Source organism: Topomyia yanbarensis, chromosome 1, assembly GCF_030247195.1.
Source record: "Topomyia yanbarensis strain Yona2022 chromosome 1, ASM3024719v1, whole genome shotgun sequence".
NCBI classification, from domain to species: Eukaryota; Metazoa; Arthropoda; class Insecta; order Diptera; family Culicidae; genus Topomyia; species Topomyia yanbarensis.
The window spans coordinates 26,240,628-26,265,929 of record NC_080670.1 but is presented as its reverse complement, the minus strand read 5'-3'; the positions used below and the strand labels follow the sequence as shown (position 1 = coordinate 26,265,929).

The 25,302-nt window shown below is 38.0% G+C and overlaps 3 protein-coding genes across 5 annotated transcripts in view; 2 read left to right on the top strand and 1 right to left on the bottom strand.

Moving 5' to 3' along the window:
• LOC131677138 (acyl-CoA Delta-9 desaturase-like) overlaps positions 1-16,968 on the top strand; it is a 49,917-nt gene extending 32,949 nt beyond the window's left edge. For all 3 annotated transcript variants that reach the window (XM_058956781.1, XM_058956782.1, XM_058956783.1), the window contains exons 5-7: positions 15,421-15,606; positions 15,679-15,874; positions 16,007-16,968. In XM_058956781.1, the coding sequence (XP_058812764.1) occupies positions 15,421-15,606; positions 15,679-15,874; positions 16,007-16,450 (826 nt within the window). In that variant the 3' untranslated portion in view covers positions 16,451-16,968. The remainder of the gene's footprint in view (positions 1-15,420; positions 15,607-15,678; positions 15,875-16,006) is intronic.
• Positions 16,969-17,463: 495 nt separating this feature from the next.
• LOC131677137 (ATP-dependent RNA helicase SUV3 homolog, mitochondrial) lies at positions 17,464-20,620 on the bottom strand. Its single transcript, XM_058956779.1, has 3 exons — positions 20,534-20,620; positions 19,597-20,477; positions 17,464-19,540 (listed from the first exon to the last, which is right to left on the bottom strand). Exons 2-3 carry the CDS (start codon positions 20,384-20,386, stop codon positions 18,084-18,086), a joined length of 2,247 nt encoding a protein of 748 aa, XP_058812762.1. The 5' UTR covers positions 20,387-20,477; positions 20,534-20,620; the 3' UTR covers positions 17,464-18,083.
• Positions 20,621-23,885: 3,265 nt separating this feature from the next.
• Positions 23,886-25,051, top strand: LOC131677136 (charged multivesicular body protein 3). Its single transcript, XM_058956778.1, has 2 exons — positions 23,886-24,076; positions 24,159-25,051. The coding sequence occupies exons 1-2, from the start codon at positions 24,032-24,034 to the stop codon at positions 24,777-24,779; spliced, it is 666 nt and encodes a 221-aa protein (XP_058812761.1). The 5' UTR covers positions 23,886-24,031; the 3' UTR covers positions 24,780-25,051.
• The last annotated feature ends 251 nt before the right edge of the window (positions 25,052-25,302 follow it).

Sequence of the window (25,302 nt, the reverse complement as noted above, 5' to 3'; positions counted from 1 at the left end):
CATGGAAAACAGCAGCTATAATCCTCATTCGCAAAAAGGGGAAGTGTACAGCGCGTGGAAAACTACAGTCCGAACTCTATTCTTTCCTGCGTGACGGAAGTTTTGGAGAAACTAGTATATGAAAAATGTATGCTGTCGCTAAACCTATCATCTCTGATTTTCAGCATGGTAAAGAATGGCTCGACTCTTTCAAGCAGTGTCTTTGTACCCCGCTGTGGAAGAACGACACCACCGTGTTAAAAAACAATCGATAAAAATGTGTGTAAACAACTGCAACTGTCATATCAAAATAGCGAGCGTTTAAAACACGTTTGGCAAACGTTTGTAGGTGGCGCAGTGAACGGTGCCTTGCAGTTAGAGCGCAACTGTCAAACACGTGTAGCAAACAGTTGAATAAATGGTCACTGTGTTAGACTGATTTCCAACGGTTATCGATTTGTAAATTTTCAGGTTTTGAAATACATTTTGTTTTAGCTAGAGTAACTAGAATAACAAGAAAACGCCATGTTTCGTTTGGTATTCCAATTTGACCGCCAATGTCTCTAAACAAACATGAGATTTTTTTAATCTAAACTTTTAAACATTATTGTTGGAGAGATATTGTAATCCACTACAATCTTTTTTTGTAATTAGCAGGGGATCGGGAAAACGCAATGTTTTTGAACCCAAACGTGCATTTATTGCTGTAGAGCTCGTCATCTATTTATTTCTCCTAAATGGTTGAAAATTTTAACAAACAAAACATGTTTTAATCCACCTAGTGGAGCAATTGTGCCTTTCTCATTTGTCCAAACTACGATTCCACGGCTCATTATGTTCAATACAATGGTGGAAATGTATGTTACATATTCAGTACGATTTGCACATAGTACCGTAAACCGGGATGACATTGATCACTTTTCGAAGTAATCATTACATATTTTTCGACGCTGCACATTTTTTTCAAGTTTTATATTTTTAAACCATGTACTGATATATGGAGAACAAGATTGGATGTTTTGACCTAAAATTGTCCGCTTACAGCTATTTTTTCAAAAATGATTTCAAGTTGAAGTACGTTTTCGTGTTCCGGGGTGACTTTGATAACTCGCATGTTCACCCACATTATGTTATTGATGTCAATGTTTTTCATTCAAATGTTTGTTTAAACTAATTCTGGAAAGATACTCATTGTTAAATAGATCTTAATTGGTATTATACAAAGTATTTCAATGTACTTAAAATTCGAGTAACCAAAATTCGTATAATTTGTGTCCAACTAGAATAAAATATTCTGAAACCCTTTAAAACTGCTAAAATTGTTTTATTTCCTTGCTTTATCAATGTACAAAAAGTTTCATCCATTTTAACACGTTGCAATATTGAACAATAAAAAAAAGTTGTGAATTTTAGCTTAAAATAATTTGAAATAATTGCCAACTAGTTCTACAAAAATGTATTTAAAATAAACAAACTCTTAAAACTAAATTTGGCATATCCCAATCTAAAGGAAAATAAAAACTCGCTTGTAATTTATTGCTTTTGCTCAAATCTGAGATTTATTTGTTTTATAAAAAAAATAGATACTTTACGAAGCTTCGTAAAAATAAGGTAAAGTCAAATTTCGGTTTTTTGTAGTTTTGGTACCCAAAAACCGAACAATATACTCAAAAAGTATAATAAATCAGTATTTTATAAGTTTAGAGTAAACATCATTCTAAATTAAAATGATTCGTTACTATGTTTTAATTGCCGCAAGGTTCTACTGCATCGATTTTGTTGGCTATTTTCGGCAAATTTCTATTCTGCAGAAGGCAAAGAATTCTTCACATTTCGTTTCGATCATGCCCATATGAGCCTGCCTAGTTCTAGTTTTCCGTTCTAAGTTTATAACTGAATCGCTCTAGAATACCTATCCGTCTTTCAATTTCATTGCTTTCGTTTCTCTTAATCTCAAATTTGCCAAAAATAGCCAACAAAATCGATACAGTTAAAATGATTCGGTCGATTATTCTGGTTTAACAAGCGATCTACGAAAAAAGTTTCGAGTGATCAAAGTCACCCCGATGATCAAAGTCACCCCGGTTTACGGTACATACAATGGATCGACAGCCACGATTTTGAGATACTATGTGTCGACACTGAAACACCGCTTGAAACCAGCGGCGAATCAAGGAGGAAGATTCGTTAAGAAATTTTAAACTAGTTATAATTTTAAAGTAGCAACCCCGTACTGCATACTCCTACCTAAGCCTATACAAGCCAAATCAAATTTTAGCCCTCCGAGCCAAAATTAGGCCGGGATTAGGTTGACGATTTTTAGAGCGATTGCATAATCTTTCTATATGAGAAAGGGAAAACGCGTAGGGGAATTGTGGGAAAAACCGACACTGTGGGTAAAACCTTCACCCCATAACTTTTCCTAGAAATCAAATTTTTATTTATTTCATAATGATACATTATTATTAGTACGTTTATGTAGAGCATTTGGATTTACGTTAGTGCGCCGACTGTCATAAAAATAAACAAAACATACGACAGCAGCGTTCATACTCGTCTGGATATAAAAGTTCGTTGGTAGATTTTAAGGTTTTAACCGAACAAAAGCTTTTCAAATCACCCCATCTTTCAGTACCTATTATTATCGGCCTTTCCTATGATCAACTAGGTGCATTGAGAAATTCAATATTTTTAATTGCTTTTATAAAAAAATGTGCGCTGTTGGGGTAAAACCGACACCCTTTGGTTAGGGTAAAACCGACATACTGTTAAGATGGTTGTGTTTACTTGCGATTCATTACAAAAGGCTGGGGATCTTTGTGACACTTCAATTACACTATTAGCACACTATAGTAATAGCTGAGATACACAGAAATACTTTTATTGTGTTTATTTCTTATAAGTCTCTTTAAAAATCAAAAATTGGAATTTTTGCTTATCTGATTCTATCGAAGCTTTTGCTATTTCTGCAAAAAGCTCATCAAACCGAATTTCTAGTGTTCTCTTGGTTTGTCATAGACGAACTTTATCACAATGAGACAATGATATTATGTATACCCCAATAAATCGTTGATGATCAGAGTCCGAAAAATCAAATTTGAAAAAGATAGTTTTACTAAGAAGTGTGTGTGTGTGTGTGTCACTTATAAGTGAATGAATCTAATTAGCAGAACGTAGAACGCTTGCAAATCTTCTCTTACGAAATAAAATGACACTGAAGGTTGCAATGGTGTGCGCAAGGATTATTTGGAAATACTCATATCAATAAATAAATAATACTCTTATTTATAGTACTACGCTTTCGAACTTTCTTCCCCTCACTACATGATGAAGCAATAAAAAGCACATATTTGCATCATACATACTCACACTTTATTAATCACGCATATATCTAATTTTTAATAAAGATAAAGATTTTAATACAGTGGAGAGAAAATAAATTAAAGGGGGTGTCGATCTTACCCCTATAGGGTGTCGGGTTTACCCGCAGTGCCTACAAAAAGTCACTTTGTTTTCCAAGTTTTACAACCAATCAATTTTAATGAAATTAATTTTTCGAAGCGCTGAAAAAATTAAGTCTTGTTAAGAATTTTCTGAAGAAGAATTGTGCATTAAAATTATAATTTTATTGGTTTTGTGGCTACTTAGAAAAAGTGTTAAGCTTAAGGTGTCGGTTTTAACCATAATTCCCTTAGTATTTTTTTTTGCTAGAAACGAACGGAAACCAACATAATGGATAAGTGTAAGATGTTTGTTGAACATCTTTTCTGCGAGGAAGTACAATGAAATCATGAAAATTAGATGCGTTTTTTTTAAATTAGTTGCAAATTCTTAGTTTATATCAACCCAAATAAGTTGAGTAAATATAAATTAACATAAAATTTAAATATAGATTGGAGTTGATAAAATTTGACAATTTTATCAGATTATAACAAAAACATTTCATACTTTAGTCACTCTATTCTATTCCTGTTTAGGTATCACGACTAGACTAAAACGATTGTCATTATGACTTGTAAGCTGGATAACCAAGATCCTATCTCAACTGCATTAAACTATATTTGTCCTATTGTATTTGCTATATATCCACAGGCTCATTATCTATTTTAAAATATAAAAAGGTATTAAAATTTCTTCAAAATCCATTGCCAAAACTAAAGCAAAAACAATCGATTTCGAACGTCAATTTTTCGATTCGACGTTCACTTTCAAACGATCATTTTGATTTGCTACAGCAAAATAAATCACCTTTGTCAGTCTCGAAAAATAGTCACTGTCACTAATCGAACAGCCCAAACTAGAGAAATGTTGCATAACCCATTTACGGTGGTGGCGATTGATGCTGCTGTTGTTGTTATTGTTGCTGCTATAGATCGGGTTCGTTGACTACGCAGACTCAACCGTGTCAAGGTGAGCCAACTCCAAGGTGGGCCTTCCAATGTTTTTCCCCAAAGCTAGCAACATGTTCACAAGGCGATTTTACTCTCCCAAGCGCTGCCATTAGAAACTGGAAATCGGTTCGACTAAATGAGACGAATGCCAGCTAGGTCAGCGGAACCATTGTGTATTGAAATTCGAAACAGTTTGAGTTTCAGTGAAAGTTAAACGTTAGATTATTTCAATGTCTTGTCCAAGACATTTTTTCGCATATTCATGAGCATGGGCAAATTCTGCATGCTTTCACAAGTTTTTTATGACAGCTCACTAGTCGGAAGAAGTATTGTTACTTTAACGGCTCGCCTAAATATGTATGGTAAAGATTAAAGGTTCCTGGTTCCTCAATGTAGCGAAGATAACATTTTACGACAGGGCGATGTTTCATTTTCTTTGACATTGTGGTGTCGTTACAGCGCCGACGCTACATGCAAAAAAAAGTTCCAGCTAGTGCTGTGTTGCATCGAAAATTACGTCAAAGTTGTGACAAGTTTTATGACCTAACCAACAGTGAGCCTTCTACATCGGCTTAGCAGTGACCTAACAATGCACTGAGTTGATGGATTGGAAAGTTTGTGGGTTCAGTGCGTTCAAAGCATGCCGTGTTAAGGTACCAAAGAGAAATAAGCCCTTCGTAACGATTAACCCCAGTCAAAACTAGGTTACAACCGGCGTAGTTTTATCGGAGTGATTGGCATCTTTGCAAATACATTTTTTTGTGGTCAAACCTTTTCGTAATTGATTAGTTGGAGCAGGCCCAAGCTCGAAAAATTTCAACTTTTTTACCCATGCTTGAATGTTTGAGGAATTTAGAATATCATTTCAGTTTTCTGGACTAAATTTCGGAATTCTGAACTAAATTTGAACTTTTTTTAAGATATATTGTGCTGTGCAAATATAATACACAGCGAAAAATATAAATTTTATCAGTAGAGTAAACTTTGCATGAAAAATATTTTCAATGCGCTTAGCATATTTTATTCAGTGTGCAGCGACATAAAATTAAACAACGTTGTTTTGAAGTAAAATTTTATCATTATAGTAATACAAACGCCATGTCATTTTTGACGTGGACATTAGAGTGGGACATGGTTATATGAAAAAAATAAAATTTGGCTCCGAGTTACTTTTTGGGTCCCATTTAGCTCCCAGAACAACTCTGCAAAGTTTTAGCTCGATAGGTGAAACTATATTTTTGCGCCCGCATTTTAAAGTTTACATGGGATTTCGTATGGGGAAATTGCCTATTGTAAATTAATTCTTCCAAGAGTCGCCCGTTACCTCCTAAAAATAAATAGATTTCTGATTTTTATAGCAAATTTGTCAGGGAAACAAAGTCTAGAAGACTGCAAAACGATCTGATGCTCGTGGAAAAAGTTATTAAGCAAAAACCGATTGATGCCCTGAAGATTGATGAAAATTCCACTTTTCATAGCATCACTGCTTCTGACGGTCTAATTATATACAAAAATTTTAACTTTCTCTTATTATGTACAAAAGAAGCCTCAATTTATCCCTCAAAATCTTGCGAAGTGGCTAAATAGTGTAGAAAAACGATTTAGACACATTAAGAGAGGATTGAAATAAAATTGCGTATAATTGGACAACCAACAGCAGTGGTGCTAGAAAAAATGAATATTTTGTCAATCGTCAGAGCATCAATCGGTTTCTGCTTTATAACTTTTTTCTCAAACATCAGATCGTTTTGAGGTTTTCGAGACTTTGTTTCTTTGTTAAATTTCCTATAAAAGTCATATAACGATTTATTTTTAGGAAGTAATGGGCGACTCCTGGAAGAATTATTTTGTAAAAGTTAATTTTCCCATGCAAAATCCCATGTAAACTTTAAACAGTTGGCGCAAAAAGATAGTTTCACCAATCGAGCTAAGAATTTGCACAGTTGTTCTAGGACCCAAATGGTACTTAAAAAGTAGCTCGAAGCTGGAATCTAATTTTTGTCCCACCCTAGTGGACATGTCAGGTTCAGAAGACAAATTTACAAGATTTTTCCAAGTTTCTAGGGATGAAAAATTTACCCTAGCTTCATTTCGACCATACATAATTGTCGAGACCAAAAAATTCTCTTCTCCTGTAACTAAAATAGAGGAAAAAACCTCTTAACAATGTAGTGCGCGTAAAAATATTGTTGCAAAATACATATGGTCAAATTGTAATGAAGTACTACGAGGTGCTATAATCTTTTCCAAACAACTATCCCAAACAATCCTGTTATTGGATAATCAAATAATAATTACTTAGATAAACCGCTATGAAGCCCAAGTCTCAATCAACACATTAATCCGTCAGGAAGTGAGAAAAAATCATTTTTTCCTAACGTCGGCTGCTGCGATCACATTACCGGCAGCAGTTAATTGACGAGCGCTGATCGCCTCCAAAAAACCCACGAAATCCATCGTAATACGCTGAGTAAAAAATCAAAATTAAAATCAAATTAAATTACCACCAGTCATGGTAGCGCGTTCTTATGACTAATTCGAGTTTCTTCGCACCACCGCCACCGGGAAATTGAACGAATGACGTAGCGCACAGTGGACTGGTACATTGCTTGGTAGGTACGAAAACGACGTAAGGCGCAGGTCTACCAATTCACGGCCACAAATACATTAGGATTATATTACAGCAATTATTCAGCGGTATGTACTACGCAGGGGTCAAATGTGGCTCTCGGCACGGATTAGAAGCTAATCCAGGGGGCTTTTCACTTTGTAGCTATTGTTAATGCCATTTAACGTGTCCGCATAAACGTATAGGGGAACCCGGGATTATTAAGACCGCGGGGACAATTCAGTCCTCCTTAATGTCTCAGAAAATCGTAAGACTTTCTGACTGTCGTACATATTCGTGGATACGCTATACTGAAATAATAATTTTGACAGCTAATTCTCATTGTGTAGTTTTTTTTAGGAAAGAGTGTTTCATTTTTTGCCATCCTCAAAACAAAAAACATTATACCGTGATGGTCGAAATGAAGCTAATCGTGATAAGAGTAACAAATAAAAATGAAAAATAACAAGTATTTTGAAAAGCTTAAGGCTCCTATTTTATGGAATGGTTTTTATTTGGGTGAAAATACAAATACTTTCAAGACGCACACCACTTTTTTTCGAAATGAGCGTGCGGACTTATTTAGACCCCCTATTCCATCAACCACCATTCAGTGGTTTGCGGTTGCGCACGCGCATGCACTCGCCACAGCAAAGAAAATACATGATGCGCCAGTCGGCAGCTGTGACTATCCAGATTAATTTCTTTTAACACATTTTTTTGCTTCTTAATGAGTTTCTTCAATAAATATTTCATAGGTTATGTTTATTCCATTGTAAAAAATATATAAAAAAAGAGACACATCAATCTATTTAAAAAGGCTATAAGTCCGAATAGCCCCGCCCAAGTAACAATTAAAGTTTTATAGCACGCTACAAGAGCAATCTAAGTTTTATCAGTGGCTATAAATCTATCATAAAACCATAATTATCACTAGGGCGGGTTTCTCTATAGATTCAGATAGAAAGATTTAGAGTACATATTTCTGGAAAAGTACACAGTTTTTAAGCAGTATAGGATACTTTGGATATTTTTTTGCTCAAAAAAAGATGAAACTGAAACAATCATAGTCAAGTTTGGAAAGTTTATTAAATGTTGTTTAGATATTACTACTCTTTTGAAGCGTTCGCAAACCAGTGGTTGAGTGGTAAACATGACTACTACTCACTTCCAGTGAGTCTTGGTTCAGTTCCAGCCGAGGTCGCTGACTTGGAGAGATACTCATTTAGGGTATCATTTAGGCGACCCTTCTGAATCGACTTTCTCGTGGTCTAACATTGCCTTACTGGACGGGATTGTGGTGTACAAGGCAAGGTTTGAAGCCTATTTTTGTATGTCGGTACACACTTTTGGAGGGCGATTTGCTGTCTGTTTTTGTCACGGATACGACAGGGATGTCTTTATTAAACATAGTGATGTCCCTTGTGATGTCTTGAATCTAGAAAGTATTCGTTTCTCAGAAGAAGGCGTTCTTGTTGCAATAATAAAGTTTAGTCGTCAGTGTCAGCTGGCCCAGATGGGATTCCATTATTATTAGAAAGATGCGCGAGTGAATTTTGAGTCCCTCTTCAGCTCATCTTTAACCAATCGCTATCGCTTCCTTGAAGAATTGGTCATGTTTCACGTTTTCAAAAAAGGAGACAAACAAAATGCTGCAAATTTTGAAGGCATACCTTTACTTTGTGTTGGATCGAAACTGTTCGAAATCTTAGTAGGAAATGTTCTTCTTTGCGAAATTAAGGCATACATCTCAATAAAGCAACATGTTTTTTCCTGGTAGGTCAACAACTACTATTTTAGCTCAGTTCGCTTCACATTTCATTAAAAACATAGAAAATGGTACGCATGTGGACTCCGTATATACTGATCTAAAAGCGGCTTTTGATTGTGTTGATCATTCTGTATTGTTGGAACATCGCCTAGTTTCATCGAATGGCTTGAATCGTATCTCAGAAACCTTTCCCGTTTTGTTGAATTAGGAAATAATGAGTCATATAACTTCAACAATGTTTCGAGAGTGCCGCAAGGAAGCAATCATGAGCCGTTGCTGTGTACCTTGTTCTTTAATGGTGTTTGCTTCATTATTCCGGTTGGATGCAAACTTGTCTGGGCTGACGACCTCAAACTATTTCTCATTATATGATCTACAACAGACTGTATTGAGCTGCAGAGACAACTAGATGCCTTATGCAACTGGTGTACTAGGAATTTATTGACTATCAGTGTCTCTAAATGCTCTATAATTTCCGTCACCCGCAAAAGAAACTCAATGCTTTCGAACTACATCATCAATGGGGAATCGCTCAAAAGAGTGTCAGTTGTCAGAGATCTTGGTGTTCAGCTGGATTCTCAACAATATTTTAGAGATTATTATTCCCACAGGCACAGGCAAACAGAAACCTTGGTTTTAATGTGCGAATTGCTAAAAAATACTGATTCATACTGCATTCGAGCGTTATACTTTTCGCTTGTCCGTTCTGTTCTAGAAACTAATTGTATCATCTTGTGTTCCTTACACTAAAATTTGGATTAACGGAATTGAAGCAGTCCAAGAGAGGTTAATTCGTTATACTCTTAGATCTTTGCTGTGACGTAACCCATCGGATCTGCCACCGTACGTCGATCGTTGTCGTTTATTGGGTATGAATACCCTAGCCAAAAGACGAAATATATCCAGAAATCTTTTAACTGGTCAAATCGACGTTCCTTGTATTCTCTCGCAGATCAATGTAAACGTGCCCCCTAGAAGTCTAAGATCGTGGGATTTTTTGAGACTTGATTTTCAGTGAACTGAATACATCCAGAGCGAACCCATAAGGGCAATCTGTGATATACTTAACAGATTCTATGATTATTTCAACTTTTGTGTATTTAGTAATGCTTGTAAAAATAGACTTTAGCAACTCACTTAGACCAGTGAGAACTGACATAGAAGTAAAGTTTTCAACTTGTGTAAGAAATTAAACTGTCGCTTTGAAATGACAACAGCAAGTAGCAACTTGACACTGGTCGGCGCTTCGATCGGCCAGCAATCGCTATACGGGACTTGTATCCAAACTTGGATACAATGGTGACTCACGCTTGCAAACCTGTATGCGATGATGATTTTCAACGTATTTTCATTTAAATGTTTACACAGGCTTTTCGGAAAGTTTGTTCTAGCTTATATGTCTGTTCTCTGTGCTTAAACTATAAGTTGTGATTTGTAATGATATTAAGTTGAAACTAAGATGTAATTTAAGGATAAAGTATTTTGTTACAATGTCAGCTCTTTAGCTGTCTTTTTACGCGCATTTGAAGATAATTCCTCAAATGTGCTTTTTCTGCCAAACAAAAAAATCATGGAGACCATCTTAGGTCAGATGAAAAATAAAGTAAATGAATAAATAAATAAATAAAGGTGCATGTGAAGTTTAAACTCAAGCAAGTGATCAACATACAGTTACATCACATCCGAAATTATGTACTAATAAAATTTAAATTTTTTTTCGAGGCGGAAAACTTTATTGCGAAGAACCACATAAAAAAAGGGCGAATAAAACAAAGCTAAAACCAAGATCTTTGTATAGTTGGTTGACGATAAATCAATGTACCAACTTAGAACCGCGCAATAATTCAAGTAACATTAGAAAACTCATATCAAAATACGAAGTATTAGAATCTAGAATTTGGCAAAGGATGTCTTAAACGACCGACCGATAAATTCTGACCGAAATCGAAATAAAATTCGACTAGCGCCATACACAATTAGCTAAAACTCCATTAAAGTTCGCCATAGTGTCTGTTAAGTCGAATCAGCCGAAATCGTCAGCGGAATTTGGGCTGGTTTCTGCCAGGATTTCGGTTCAAATGACGAAACCAATTCGTATTGTATTTGGAATCGACTGATACCAGCCAGAATGCCTGCTCATATTCCAGTTGGTGCTGAATGAACTAGCTCGGATCTATTTGACTGGTCCGGGTCTGTGGTCTGATTCAGACTGGGTCTGGGCCTACATCGGATCTAGAGCCGAAAGCGGTAGTCTGGTAAAAAACATCGTATTGATTTTTGAATGTTTTATTGTGCAATCGAACCTACCCAATCAGAGAGTTCAGAATCCGAACCTAGCCAGTCAGTAATCCCGGTTGCGCATTCCGATAGATACCAGCCGGGAGTCCGCTAGAAACCAGCCAGAATTCCGGCTGAATTAACAAATACAATCATATGAATCGATGGAATTATCCCACATACAAATAGAGTCGAGGTTGACTCATACTGAAAAACTGTTGGTTGTGTGATGCACATACCTGTAAAGCTACCTAAATTCGCCATTCCATCGTTTATTCTCTTTGCGGGAATAGGGGTATAATACCCCGTATAAATGTGTACTATATCGTCGCTGTTGTGCTATCTTATGACAAGCGCCATTTAGCGCATTTCGAGAAAAACGATTTTTAAAGTTTGAGATTGAATATCTTGAAACTTATAAATCGTATAAACAATCCAAAGAAGACAATTGATGCTTCTATCTATTCTGCATTAATCTCTCAAATATTACGAAGATCGGTTGACTATGTTGCGAGTTTTTACGATGAATGTAAACAAAAGCCGCACTCACACGTGTCATAGGCGTGTATTGATGACAAAATTTGTATGACGTGTCATAATCGTGCATGGAAAATTTTGCATAGAAAAAAATCACCAATTTTTAACTTTTATTGATATTTTTGCGTTTATATGGTCTATGAACAATCGGTGAAATGCATTTTGAAGAAAATGAATCAGGAAATCTAAAAACAAATTATTATTTTTGGTTGCAGTGCTGCCAAATATGCTTTATTTCCAGTTTAAAACTAAAACTGTGTTTTTCTCACAACTCGTGTAATTTTGTTTTCAAAATGTTTATGCCATTGCGTTACTCAGACATTTTCACACATAAAAACATCTAAAACTTCAATAAAACTTGAGCAAATCCCTAGATACAGTGATTTGAAGCAAAAAACTCACAATTTCTCATCATGTTTCTCGCTATATCTAAGTAACCAAGTAGAATTTCAAAATTCTGAAAACACCACTTTGTAGAGATTTTTCAAACAAGTAATGTAGCATATCTAACTCAGTTTACCCCAAAATGGTGTTTGTCATAAGATAGCACAACAGCGACGATATGCCATCCATTGCATTTCAAAACCAATTTCAATATGGTTCGTTCAACAATTGATTAACCATTACCTGGTATAAAATCGAACATAACCGACGTTTTTCCATACTCGCCCATACAAATACCGTCGTGCGGGGCTACTTTGGATATGTGGGGCTACTTTGCACACTTTAGTTTTTCAATATTTACTAACAGACGCGCTTTTATTAGTTTTATTATACCTTTGACATTTGTAGAGCCATGTCTTTTAAACATGTTGCATATGCCTTTTGTCATTTTTCTTAATACTGTTTACCAAAACAAACAAAACACTTCAAGGGTCGATAAAAGTGATTGGAGGCTCGTAAAATAGGACTGCTCAACAAAACAGAAAATCTTAAGTGTACCGAGACCACATACTGTTTTTCAGAAAGAAGAAGAAAAAAGATGAAAAATGGCGTTTTCCGTTTGTTTCTATTACGTCAGGATCGGTTTTTATAAGCATTTGAAGGTTTTTGTGTGATGGAAAATGGCGTTTTTCGTTTGTTTCTAGTATGTAAGGATCGGTTGTTATGAGCATTTGAAGATTTTTGTGTCTTTAAAAAAGTTGTTTTTAATATCATCAACAACAACTTTACCGAAGATACCAATCCTCTAAATAATGTTTTGAGTTTATTCTCCGTAATTATGTCCAAGAGAATTAATTACCAAATTGTTTTTTTCAAGAGATGCTCTGTATTATGTTGTATAATTTCTTTGAAGACATTGAACCTCCAAAGTTGGTGGTTGTGTAATAATGTGATCTTGGCCGTGAAAAAACTGGTTTCGAACCTTTATTTCAAAATTCTTGACATAAAAATTGCATGACGCCGTGTGTACTAATTACTCCATCAATTTAGCACTCAAATATACGTCATAAATAGCCCCTTATTTCACTTTTTTTTTATTTTGCGAAATTTTCAATCCCTCCGTGTGGCAATTTTCATAATTGATAATTCAAAAAATCTTTAAATGCTCTTAAAAACCTATTCTGAATACTAGAAATAAACTGATATTGCCATTTTTCATCATTTTCCTTTTTTCTATACGAAAAACAATATGCAGTCGCAACCCACTCAAGTGTTTCTGACAAGTAACTTTGTAAATGTTGAATTAAAATGAATCCCTTATTTTAGAAAATGCGATAAATGCGTGATGGTTTATTGTTGAAAAAGCCTCGGATATCAGTATAAATTAATGATATTTCAATGAAAGTAAATAAAACTGGCTAATTTTTATTTTATATCGAATTCAAGAAGTGTGCAAAGTAGCCCCCAGCTAGCCCAAAAAAATATTTTTGAACGCTATATGAACAACTTTTTTATGTGTAAACCAATTCTGCTCATGTTGGGTATAAATAATACATACACGATAACGATAAATCTGTGCTGATATGATACAAATCCATCGATTATTAAAGGAGTTATAATTCCAAAGACTTTGGAATGGTATTTACTTGTACAGGACCGCAATGCGCAGTTGTGCATGGTCTCGTACCAAAAATATAATAGAATCTCACCCAAAAATAGTAGAATTTTACCTGTAGAATTTTGGGTGTGCCACAACATTGAGAACACATAAGCCACGTACTTACTTTAGAGGTCAGCTATATTGAATATTTATTACTTCTTTCAATTTCATAAATAAACCCCATAATTGTAGAGCAATGAAAACAGCTCATCGCCAACTGCTAGAGCATCAGTAATTAACCCAGCATCTCCAGTCAATGAATTTATCGCTTTCATGTAGTCACCGCGCCTATTCGACCATGTCACGGTCAAAGAAGCGATTTGCCCACAAAGGTGCAATGATTACCTTCCTATTCGTCGTACCTACAATTATACGGCACCGATCAACTTAATCCCAGCTCGTTATTAATGGGTGGACAACGTATGTGGTATCTCCTCTGACGCAAGTCCAGCGATGAAATGGCCTGTTTGATGGTCAAATAGTTACACGAATTGAATGAATGCTAGAAATACTTCCGGTTAATTTAGGAGGAAATGAGATGACTACGAATCCATTTTGCACTCTGGTATGCCTAATGTGCGGATAGTTTTCAGGATGTGTGTATTGAGAGATTCACCGAAACGTACTAAGGTCTAAGGTTGCCAGTATGTTTTTGGTGTACCTAGTAGGGGAACATAGAGACTTGACCAAGCGCAAGATTCAGCAATTATCAATGACGTGTTCTATTTGGTTCTTGAATTTTTTTCAAAAGTATTTTTATACTTGTTTCGATCCCATCAGATAATATAAAAAGGTTAGAGTGAAAAATCCTTTCCGCATAGAAAATATTCCGTAATTCAAGGCTAATTTTTGGAACAATTCTAGAGAAAATTTTCAATAGGACGTAAGTAACATTGAGAGCCTCTCTTTGTTTACTTTCTCTTTCGTTTATTACGACGTCATTACAACACTTTGCACTAATTTTCCAGTACATATCGAAAGCCGACGGTTTTTACTAGAATATTACGCAAAGAGTAGAGTAGAGAATGTTGAAATGGCCGAGTAATGAACAGAAGAGAAAGACCCCAAAGAGAATCTCTCATTGTTACTTACGTCCTATTGAAAATTTTCTCTAGAATTTGTGTTCTCATTCAGCCCTTCGTTATGCAAATTTGCGATATTATGACAGATTGGCTAAGCGCGGTGTTTCATGAAGCGCAGTCGTTCCTTTCGATCGGGACAGGCCGCGTCGAATTTTGGGCAAATGCGCTAGTAGTAGCGCAGGAAAGGGCAAGCGGGCCAAAAATTTAAATGCTCGATAACACCTCAGTAGGCGGAAACACTGAGAACATCTCGAGTGCTTGAGTTGTGCAAAATTATTGATCAATTCAAATCATTTATATGGCACCCCTATTCCATTCGTATTGATAACTGATTCAAATGCTTTTCGGTACTTTCAATTATGTGCGATACAAGGGTTTGACCGAGTTGACAGTTCCAAGTTTTAGTATCTAATGCTTGGGCTGGTAAACTCTTGTAGGGGAAACCGAGGTAAGTTGATGTGAAATTCGTCTTTTAGGCCTTTCTTCGTAGGGCCTCTAACTTGTATGCCCTTTACGGCAGTTTGCGTGTTTGTCCACTTAACCAACGTTCTGCCGCGACATGTTTCGAAACGGCGCTTTCCAAATAGCTACTAATAACCTACATCCACGTTCTGTTATAAATATTTTTCGAATAAATATCGGTGAATACCAAAAAGCTACTGACTATTCAATGGTAAGACCGAAAATTTTATATTCTAACCAACCATTATGTATTTTTTTTTCTCCCTTAGTCACTACAAACTACTGTACACCATCTTCGCCTTGTTCGGTCCGACTGCCATTCCGGTACTGTGCTGGGGTGAAAGCCCGTGGTACGCTCTGTTCGTTGCCTTCTTCCTGCGCACCGTGCTAAGCCTGAACGGCACTTGGTCGGTGAACAGCGCCGCCCACATGTTCGGAACCCGTCCGTACGACAAGTGAGTTATCGGTGGTCACTGAACAGCATAATTAAATGTGTATTGCTGGAGTTATTTTTTCACTTCTTCCAGGACAATCTGGCCCGTAGAGAATATGTTCGTGTCGTTTGTGGCCGTCGGTGAAGGCTGGCATAATTACCATCACGCATTCCCGTGGGACTACCGTGCATCCGAGTACGGAACGCCATTGAATCTCACTGGAACGCTGATCGATATCCTTGCCAAGTATGGACAGATTTGGGATCGAAAAACCGCTACGTCCAACATGGTAGGACAATTTGATCAGTATCACTTTAAATCGTATTTGGCATGAAATCGCGTCGATGACATCTAATCCATTTTTTCGGATTAGATGTCTTCGACCAACTTCTAAGACCTAAGTTAAAAAATTTCATTTCAGGTCAAAAACCGAGTGCTTCGCACCGGTGACAAGTCCCACCATACCTACGGAACGGACGAGGGTCGCAGTGCCTTCACCACCATGTTCGGCATCTGGCGACATCCGTTGAACCCGTCGTACAATTCGATCTACACCCCGAAACCGAAGATCATTCAGAGCGACGGCTACGCGCTCGGGGAGGAGGAACTCAAAAAGTCGGAAATGGACGACGAGGTGCTGCAACGGGAAGCGGAAGAATTGCTCCGTCGACAACAGGAGGAGGAAAATCAGAAGACTGAAGCAAACAAAATCTACAGCAAGCTGTCCCAGTACATCAAGGACCAGCAACATCTACCCGGTGAAGTGTCGCTTGACGATCAGACGGCGGAGAAGAATGGCAAATGCCAGCTGAACGTGGATGGCAATGAGAATGTGATAAAGCGGAAGAATGTGACAGTGCAGTAGTTTGGCCGAAAAGTTATCGAAAAGATTTGTTAACTACTGAAATCACAAAGAAATCGTTTTACACTTACCCTTATTGGTATCGAAATAACTGTTTGTGGTAGATTCCTGTGTGTACTAATGTTAAATTATCGGGACGTGTGATTTATTGTGCTCTGATATTTTCTAGATTAGTTGAGAAGTAAAATTAGGTCTAATGATGATACAAAGAGTGAGCCGTAGAGAAATGTATAGCTCTGACTTTAGGCAAATCCAGTTGATTCCGTGATCTACCTAATGAATGTAGAATTTTACTACTAATTTGCTGGACACTTATGTACCTTTTGGTCATTGTTGCGGTGAAAAAATGCATTGCGTGCGTAAACCATTATAAGAATAGTATCAGTGTTAAGAGCTTTGTGAGGAAAGCTACCTTCACATGTTTCAATTACTTATGCTAGGAAGCATGGCATATCGGCAGTAGATATGACATACAAAGAAATACAAAAAGAAACCAAATAATTTGTTTTCTTAAAATCTGATTTCGGTCTTAATTTGTCAATTTGGCGTTAGCGCTGACCCAGTCAAATCTATCCGGAATTCATTTCGGAGTCGGATTTGAAATTCTGGTTGGTTTCCGCCGGTGCTCCGAAATTAGCTAGTAATCTACATCATATTCCGGATGGTGGGATGTCCGCGTGTATCTAGGAGGGAGATGCGTAATTCCAATTCTGAAACTTGTCTATTTCTTTGCAGTAATCGGGTGCTGGTTGGACCCTCTTTCATTCCGACATCTTCCAAGTCAATCCAATCCGAGCCAGTTCATGTTACAGGTGCCGCATCATTTTTACTAAAATCATGGCTATAAACTTGATCGAAATATTTCAAAACCGATCCCGAAACCGAACAATCAGAAAATACTAATAAAATTCTTTAATTTGGAAAAAAATCCTTCATTTTTTCATATGTATCAACAGCAGAAATCCTTACGAACACACAATTTCTTTTATAATTTTTAAACTAAAAAACTAAATTTTCCTGTTTGCAGTGTGGCCTGTATACAACTTTGCATAACGCAGGGCTGATTTTTTTGACAAAACGTTGTTTCACAATGCGCCTATCGTTACGCAAAAAGACGTACATGTGATAAATTGCCTCAGCACAGTATTTTATAGTAACATGATTGTACCTTTTAGTTGGCATCATCGCGTGGAATTTTAGGCAAATGCGCTAATGTAAAGCGAAGCAATAAACAATGACGTACCAAATTCCGTAGCGGAACTTAACCTTGTGGTGTTTGGACATATTTCGCAGCCGATTCTTCTTGTGCACGATCAATTGCAGGGCTAGGTGCTACCATATGCCACTACACTAAGATACCTTCCTGACTGGGCTCGAATGTACCACGGTTTATGGGACCAACGCCTTAGCCTCTGAACCACCAGACAAGGTCAATGCGCTAAAGACGACACCAAGAGCATACATGATACGGATTCTATCGAACTAAATTCGCTCAAAAAACCAATCCATAGTGCAAAATGTGACTGATTAACCTCTAATCTTCTTTACCTTCCTTTACTGTATTTTCGAATACCAACAAACATTCTTCGTTTTACGCTATTAACTAATTTGTATTTTCATTCTCCGCCCCATTCGGTCAAAATTTTGGCTTCCTAGTCTTCCGTCGATTTTTCTTTCCCGGCGAATCATCATCCTCATCATCGCTAGCACCACCCTTGCCCGCTTTTGGCTGCTGGTCCCATTCCGCTTTCAGCTCCTGCAGCATCGCCGGTGTGAGTAGACCTTGTGCGAGCAACCGTTCCGTCAGCTTCCCCCGGGGCGCATTCTCCCGATAGTACTTGGTTTTCTTTTGCCGCATCATGAACGAATCCTCGTCTGGTGTGTTGGTCGAAACGGCCGATTCGGAGTTTTTCAACAGCTTGGTAATTTGAAACACCCCCTGCTGGATGATGTCGTCTAGTTCTTTCTGAATGTCACGAACTAGTTTTTCGTCCGGAAACATATCTGGGAAGCGATAGCTTAACCACAGATAGAGATCGAGTACGTCGAAAACTGCCTCCAGATGGACTAGATCGATGATAGTTCGCGGAAGCTGGAATGGCCAACCGCACTGATTGCACAGCCAATCGAACGTCACCGGTTCATTTTTGCTGTACCGTCGGGCATACTTCAGGAACATAGAACAAACGAAGGGCATTTGGCGGTTGATTGGCGCACAACAAAAGATGTACCGTGCTCGCAATGGAAGTGGAACGTGCTGGATAGTTTCCGCTAGAAACCGGAAGTCCTCTGTGTTGCACATGAAATAGAGAGAGTCGTCGACCGTGCTAAGGGAAACAAAAATCTCCATCAGATTACTGAGGGTGGCATTCGGCAAATGGTACGCGTATAGTTCTATCATGTCTGCTGTTGGATGTAAACCTGCTTGAGTAAGCGGATCCGGTGTTTGCGACAAGATGTTTCTGAGCGTAGGCAGATCTTCCGGTTTGTAGGTAGTGACGAATCCTTCATCCCACTTCATCCCATAACGCCCGGCACGTCCAGCGATTTGCAGGGCTTGAGAAACAGATATCGTGTCCATTTCTTTTTCGCCTTTCTGATTCACGGTTGGTTTAATTATTGAGTTAAAAATCACGCGCCTTATGCTGAGATTTAGTCCCATTCCGATTGCATCTGTGGCGACTAGTACCTTGCAACTGTTTTCAGGATCATTAAATTTAGCAGCCTGCGCTAGCTTCGTTCCTGGTGGCAAACCGCCGTAAATAACCGCCACCTCTTTGCCCCTTGCTTCGATCTCTCGAGATACAGTGTAGATATCATTTTTGCTAAAGCACACGATGCAATCTCCGGCCATAACATTGTCTAGTGACATCAAGGCATTGTTTTCTATATGCAGAGCCGTAAGCCGTTTGTAGTTCCTTACTTCGAGACTTTCATGCGTGGTGTCACAAATTTTCTGCAGCAATTCTAGCGTTCCTGGCTCTCCACAAACATGAATTTCTTCCGCCATCAAGCCTAGGAAGGCTCTGGTCCAGGCCCAGCCCCGTCCGTTGTCTTTCAGCAGCTGAATTTCATCGATGACTGCTACTTCATCTGCAAAAAGACACTATTAATAATATTACAATTTTAATTTAGTATTTAGAACCTACAAGGTGTATTAATTGAGGTCATTTCCACTGTACATGCCACATGTTTTGATGGGTTACCGCTGGGGTCTGCCAATTTTCTCTCCTCTCCGGTAACCAAATCACAGGGTGTTCCCCGCTGATTGCTCTTATTGTAGACCTCGCTGGCCAGCAGCTTTAGTGGACCACAATAAACACCGGATTTTGCAGCTAAAAATCGCTCCATAGCGTGATAGGTTTTTCCCGAATTGGTCGGTCCCGAATGAAATATTATCTTCCTATTGATCCCTCTGGCACTCGGGTACCAATTTGCTGGCTGCCTCAAATCAGAAATCTTCTTCAGATCATCCATACATTCCAGATGTGGAAAAATGTTTTTAACATGTCGCAAAAAGTAAGGAAAAATATCGTCCACATGGCCGGCCCCTTGCAGAATATCACTCAACACAACGTGCAAATCCGCGGGCAAAGCATCCGTCTCCAGGCAGTACCTCCGGAAGCTAGTAAACGCCTGCGGCTGCAAGTTGGAATCAATTCCGTTTTCCAAACAGAGAAATTTTATTTCTTTTCGACTGCTAAACTTCAGAATCACTTTCAGCATTTCCGCCTTATCCAGTGCACCGCCAGTCAACTCAGCACCTACGTTTATATCGTCCGGATTGGGCCGAATCGGAACCGGTGTGAACAGTCGACCACCTTCATCTCTCTTACCACGGGACGTTACCAAAAACGGAGCAGCTATTCTGCCCTGGACTAGCCGCGAAGAAAACAGTACGGTACACCGGGCGGATAAGCGTTGCCCAAATTTGATCATTCTCAACTTTTACTCAAGCATCACCTGTCTCAAAATGGTCCCATTCACGTTCGGTATCGTTGAGCAACAGAATTCAACTGTTTATTAGATTCTAAAAAAGAACAGTTAAAATTAAACTTGGGACAATTAAAGCTATTATTTATTTACTCCGTCACACGTTATACGATTGAATTTTTTGCAACTTGCTTCGCACCTCTCTGCACGTGTAGTGACAGCGAGAAACGTCAGATCTCAACTACACGGAAACGAAAAACTACCTAAAATTGAGTTCCTTTGACTCAATCTCGTGGTATCGTGGGGGAACTTAAAATTAGGTAAACCGTGTTGAAGGTAGTTTCCATTTAACCACGGCAAAAATTACAACTCATTGATAGGTTTTTTATACTCAAATTTAAGTTGAATTTACCTAATTTTGAGTTCACCCCAAACAACTCAAAAGTACCTTCCTCCACGGAAGACCTCGACTGAGTCGAATCTCTCTTTTTGTTTTTGACAACACTAATAAGTGCGAAAGCGACGCACAACTCAAAAGTAAGTTAAAAGAACTTATTCTGCAGGTTGTTTTATTTAACCGTGTAACTTTCTTCGGCATCGATTGCGTTGCTCAAAGAGAATAGGGAAAGAGACGAATAGTGTGAAGCCAAAAATACCTTATTGAGCAGACCAATCGTGCAATGTAAATAAACATTACTCATGCCTGAGTTGGAGGAGATAAGTATTGTACTTCTATCAAAAAAGAAATTTGAATTTTCGTCAGAATTTAGCTCAATCGTGATTGTAAGGTGCATTCTAGAGTATATGTATGAGTAAAAATAAGCTTTAGAATTATTTCATCTCTTTGTTTCGAAATGCACATCGTTTGATAAACAAATCCATCGATCGACATACGGTTTGTTTTCAAAATATAATAGGAGTCATTTAAAGTGCTGCCTGTAGAAGCGGTTGCCAAAATTCTAGTGTTGAAATCATCATAAAGGGAGTGTTGCCGTTTTGACTGATTTTCACTCTTCGTCTCTTTCACTATTCTCTTTGGCGTTGCTATTTCGAGCAAATTGAGATAAACAAAAGATTCTAGCACGGCTGCCATCAATCCTGCGAAAACATTTTAATTGTTTCGCAAAAAAATTTATGAAATGACGTACCTGGTGATGGTATACTTTTGAAAATGTCTTTGATATTTGATTTTTACACTTTAACACTGGGGTTAGACGTCTCACGTCTGTTCTCTGTGCTACTACAATCTTATTTGACCAGCATTTGAAATCTGTCAGTCGAACCAATTAACAAACCAATTTTCAGAAAAAAGGGAAGATATCGCACACAAAACTCACCGTAGACTGTAGTCAAGACGGATACAGGTGGGCACATTTTACGATGAAGCCGATAAAACAGGAGGCTATGAAGAAGAAAAGCATAAACAAATGATGTAGTGGACTTTTCTGTTCTGATATAAGTTTTGTTTGGTATCGGTCATAATTATTTTTTATCGGAAGTTTCGAGATAAAAAGTGTCCGTCGTGTCGGAAGATCCGAGGTGGTGCTCGGCCTTTTCTCTTTCGATCTTGCGACAATGAATCAGGATACTCCTGTTTTCTTGTTGTTTACTTCCAGGGGCCAGGCGGCCATGTTTAAGTTTCCAAGTACAAATATAATACAATCAAAAATGCCAAATGTTCCCACATTATTTTTTCTCTTCATATTGGACTGTAGTACACCAAATGGCGTTGTAAGCCATAAGCAATTGAGTTGTACAAGATGACGACACGAATGAACTCATGATGAATGAAGTTCATGTTTGACAATACTCGGTGGTTTGTTTACTTTATCAGTTGCGTGAGTACAAATGCAACGGGTGCTACCCTGTTACATTCGAACTTACGTAATTCCCATGTAAACAAACCTAGAATTGTCAAACGAAGTTCATCTGGCTCATTTTGCGGGGTTATGTCGGTTGGTGTAATACTATGTTCACACTACAGAGTTAAAATACGTTATAATAATTAGCAACAAGAAAAATGTCATCAAGATAGCGGTAAACACGTTTAATATATAGACACTCATAGTAATAGACCAGCGAAGGTACTTTTATCGAGCCAAACTAACTGTCAAAATCCGGAGCCAAACGAGCATGACGTCATTCAATGCAAACAAGCAGAACAAGTATTGCGATTTTATTTAAAAAAATATATTTTGTTATTCACAGTAGGCTTCACTTTTCGTGTTCGTATTGGTATTTCACAATGTTATTTAGAAATATATTTATTGTGTTCAATATAACTACACAAAAAACATTTTACTTATGCTCTTTTTCATCAACTTTGTGTTTCTGAAGAAATTGGATTTTTTTCTCAATTTCTTGTTGCTCAGTATCAAACATATAACTTCTCTTTTGATTCATATATTGAACCACTTGAAAACTTATTTTGATAAAAACAGATGATCGAATACAGTCGAGCACGTTCGAGCTTGCACATTTTTGGGTGATGCCAGTTTAACATGCTTGTTTTTCTAGTTGCCAGTTTTGCGGTCTTTACATCCGCGAGTCTATTACTATGAGTGTTTATAGTTTAATAGGCATAACTCGACACAGATCTTTCAATAGGGCTAAAGTCGCAATGTACTCAAATGGAGAAAAATCAGTTTCAATATACGGCGATGCTTTTCTAAATGTAGTTTTTTTGTAGGTATAAATTACTTTATGACCATGTTTTTCCGGAAGCATCTATGGTTAAACCTTATGACAATATAACAAAGAATTTAATTCCTATGTGCTTTTAGTGGGTAGAAACTAAAAAAATGCTTACGCCCAATTTGCATCCCAGTCGTGATTTCGCCCTTCAGCAACCACCATTTGCGGAAGGGCTAAACGGTGTACATAATTTTCATAAGGGCGCGGTAAAAGGGCTAAACTGACTCTGTCTTGCTGGGTAGGGCTGGGTAAATGGGCGAGCTTGACAGTATACTTTTTAATAGGTCTCAGCAAATAGGCGCATAGAAACCCAATGTAAATGATAGGGCGCGTGCATCTTTCCTTCGAATTTCATGAAAATATCGAAATATTCGAATGTTTATGTGCAACAACTATCGAGTAGACATGATCCTAGTAGATATTGCTTATCATTTATATAATAGAACCGCCGTTTAAAGAATAATTTTGTGAATAATAACCGTACGCCCGGTTCTGTCAAAAAATGTAAGTTTAGCCTTTATATTCCATATGAGAAGAAGGGCCTAAGTCGAAATCTCGAAGAAAATGCATGTTTCGCCGTTTTGTTTTCTTTAATTATAAATCGAACTAAAAACCATTTTAACTAATTTTCACCTCAATCTTGTAGTATTTTTGTCGCATAATGTCATAATAGCGAAAACGCAGTTTGTTTACATTTGCGATTTAAGCCCTAATGAAAGATCTATGTCGAACTAATCACGCGAGCCCACAGTGAAAAAGTAATGCAAATTGTGATGAAATGGCAGCACTGCTAGTACTCGTCCGTCAAAGATATCTATTTGTAAATATCAAATTTGCGAATGATTCACTCGAGTAGCCAAAAACCAATTTCTCGTAGTAAATTGCTGTTTCTATCACTGTTCTAGCCCGTAGGCTTTTGTTATTTAATATTATTTGCAGTATCAATCTAAACTCACCATGGGCCTATTCGGAAAATCACAGGAAAGAAACCCAAAAGACATGGTAAGTCGGGTGAAATACCGATGCACTCTTTTGCCATTCGCCCATTCCAATCGATTTCTCATTAACCTTGTGTGATTTATAGGTACAAGAATGGTCATCCAAGCTGAGGAAAGAATCGTACGCTTTGGACAGACAAATCCGGTCTATCCAGCGGGAGGAAGAGAAAGTAAAGCGGTCGCTGAAGGAGGCTGCTAAAAAAAACGACAAAGAAATTTGCACCACACTGGCGAAAGAATTGATTCGCTCCCGCAAAGCCGTAAATAAAATTTATACTAGCAAAGCTCATATTAATTCGGTCCAGCTTCAGATGAAGAACCAGCTCGCAACTGTTCGGGTAGCCGGGTCGCTCTCCAAGTCGACCGAAGTGATGCAAGCGATGCAGGCTCTCGTCAAACTACCAGAAGTGGCTGCAGCTATGCGAGATATGTCTAAAGAAATGATGAAAGCCGGTATTATCGAGGAAATGATCGACGAAACAATGGAATCGCTAGAGGACGTCGAAGAAATGGAGGAGGAAGCGCAGAAGGAAATCGACAAGGTACTGTGGGAGATCACTGCCGGCAAGCTGGGTGAGGCTCCTTCGGCGCCGATGGCCGCACCGGCGAAGGAAAGCGAAGGCGAATCGTCGCGCGTGACTGCCGATGTCGAGGACGAGGAAGATATGCAGGACATGCAAAGTCGACTGCAGGCGTTGCGGTCGTAATTTTTTGACGGAGATCAGTATTCCGTTGCGATTTAGGCTTTAGACGTTTGAGTAAGAATCATCTACTTTTTGGACCCGTTGGCAGAGACCGTTTAGTTTTCACCTTCGTTACTAGATCCCCTTTGTATATATAGTCGCGTTTTACTAGGCTACAGCTCGTGGAAGGGTGCTCCAGTTATCCTCCAAACATTGCGTTGTACTAAGAATAGTGGAAAGATTTGTGGAGGAAAACGTATTACTCTTTAAGAATATTTAAAGAACTAATATAGAAATGTGTTTTCTTTTGCATGATTATTGAATCCTGTGAAGTTCGTAATGGATAGATTCAATCATTTCTCCGTAACGAGATATTCCCTCATTCATACAGTCACTAGATAACGTGACATTCATGATAGGGTTTATTATAACCTGGGACGGGTCTCGCGGATACGAAAAAACGGACGTCAAATACAGCCAGTCCGTTTAAAATGTCTGAGACAGAATGAGAGGCAGGGTCGAATCTAGGAAAAAACCTCGTCCAATG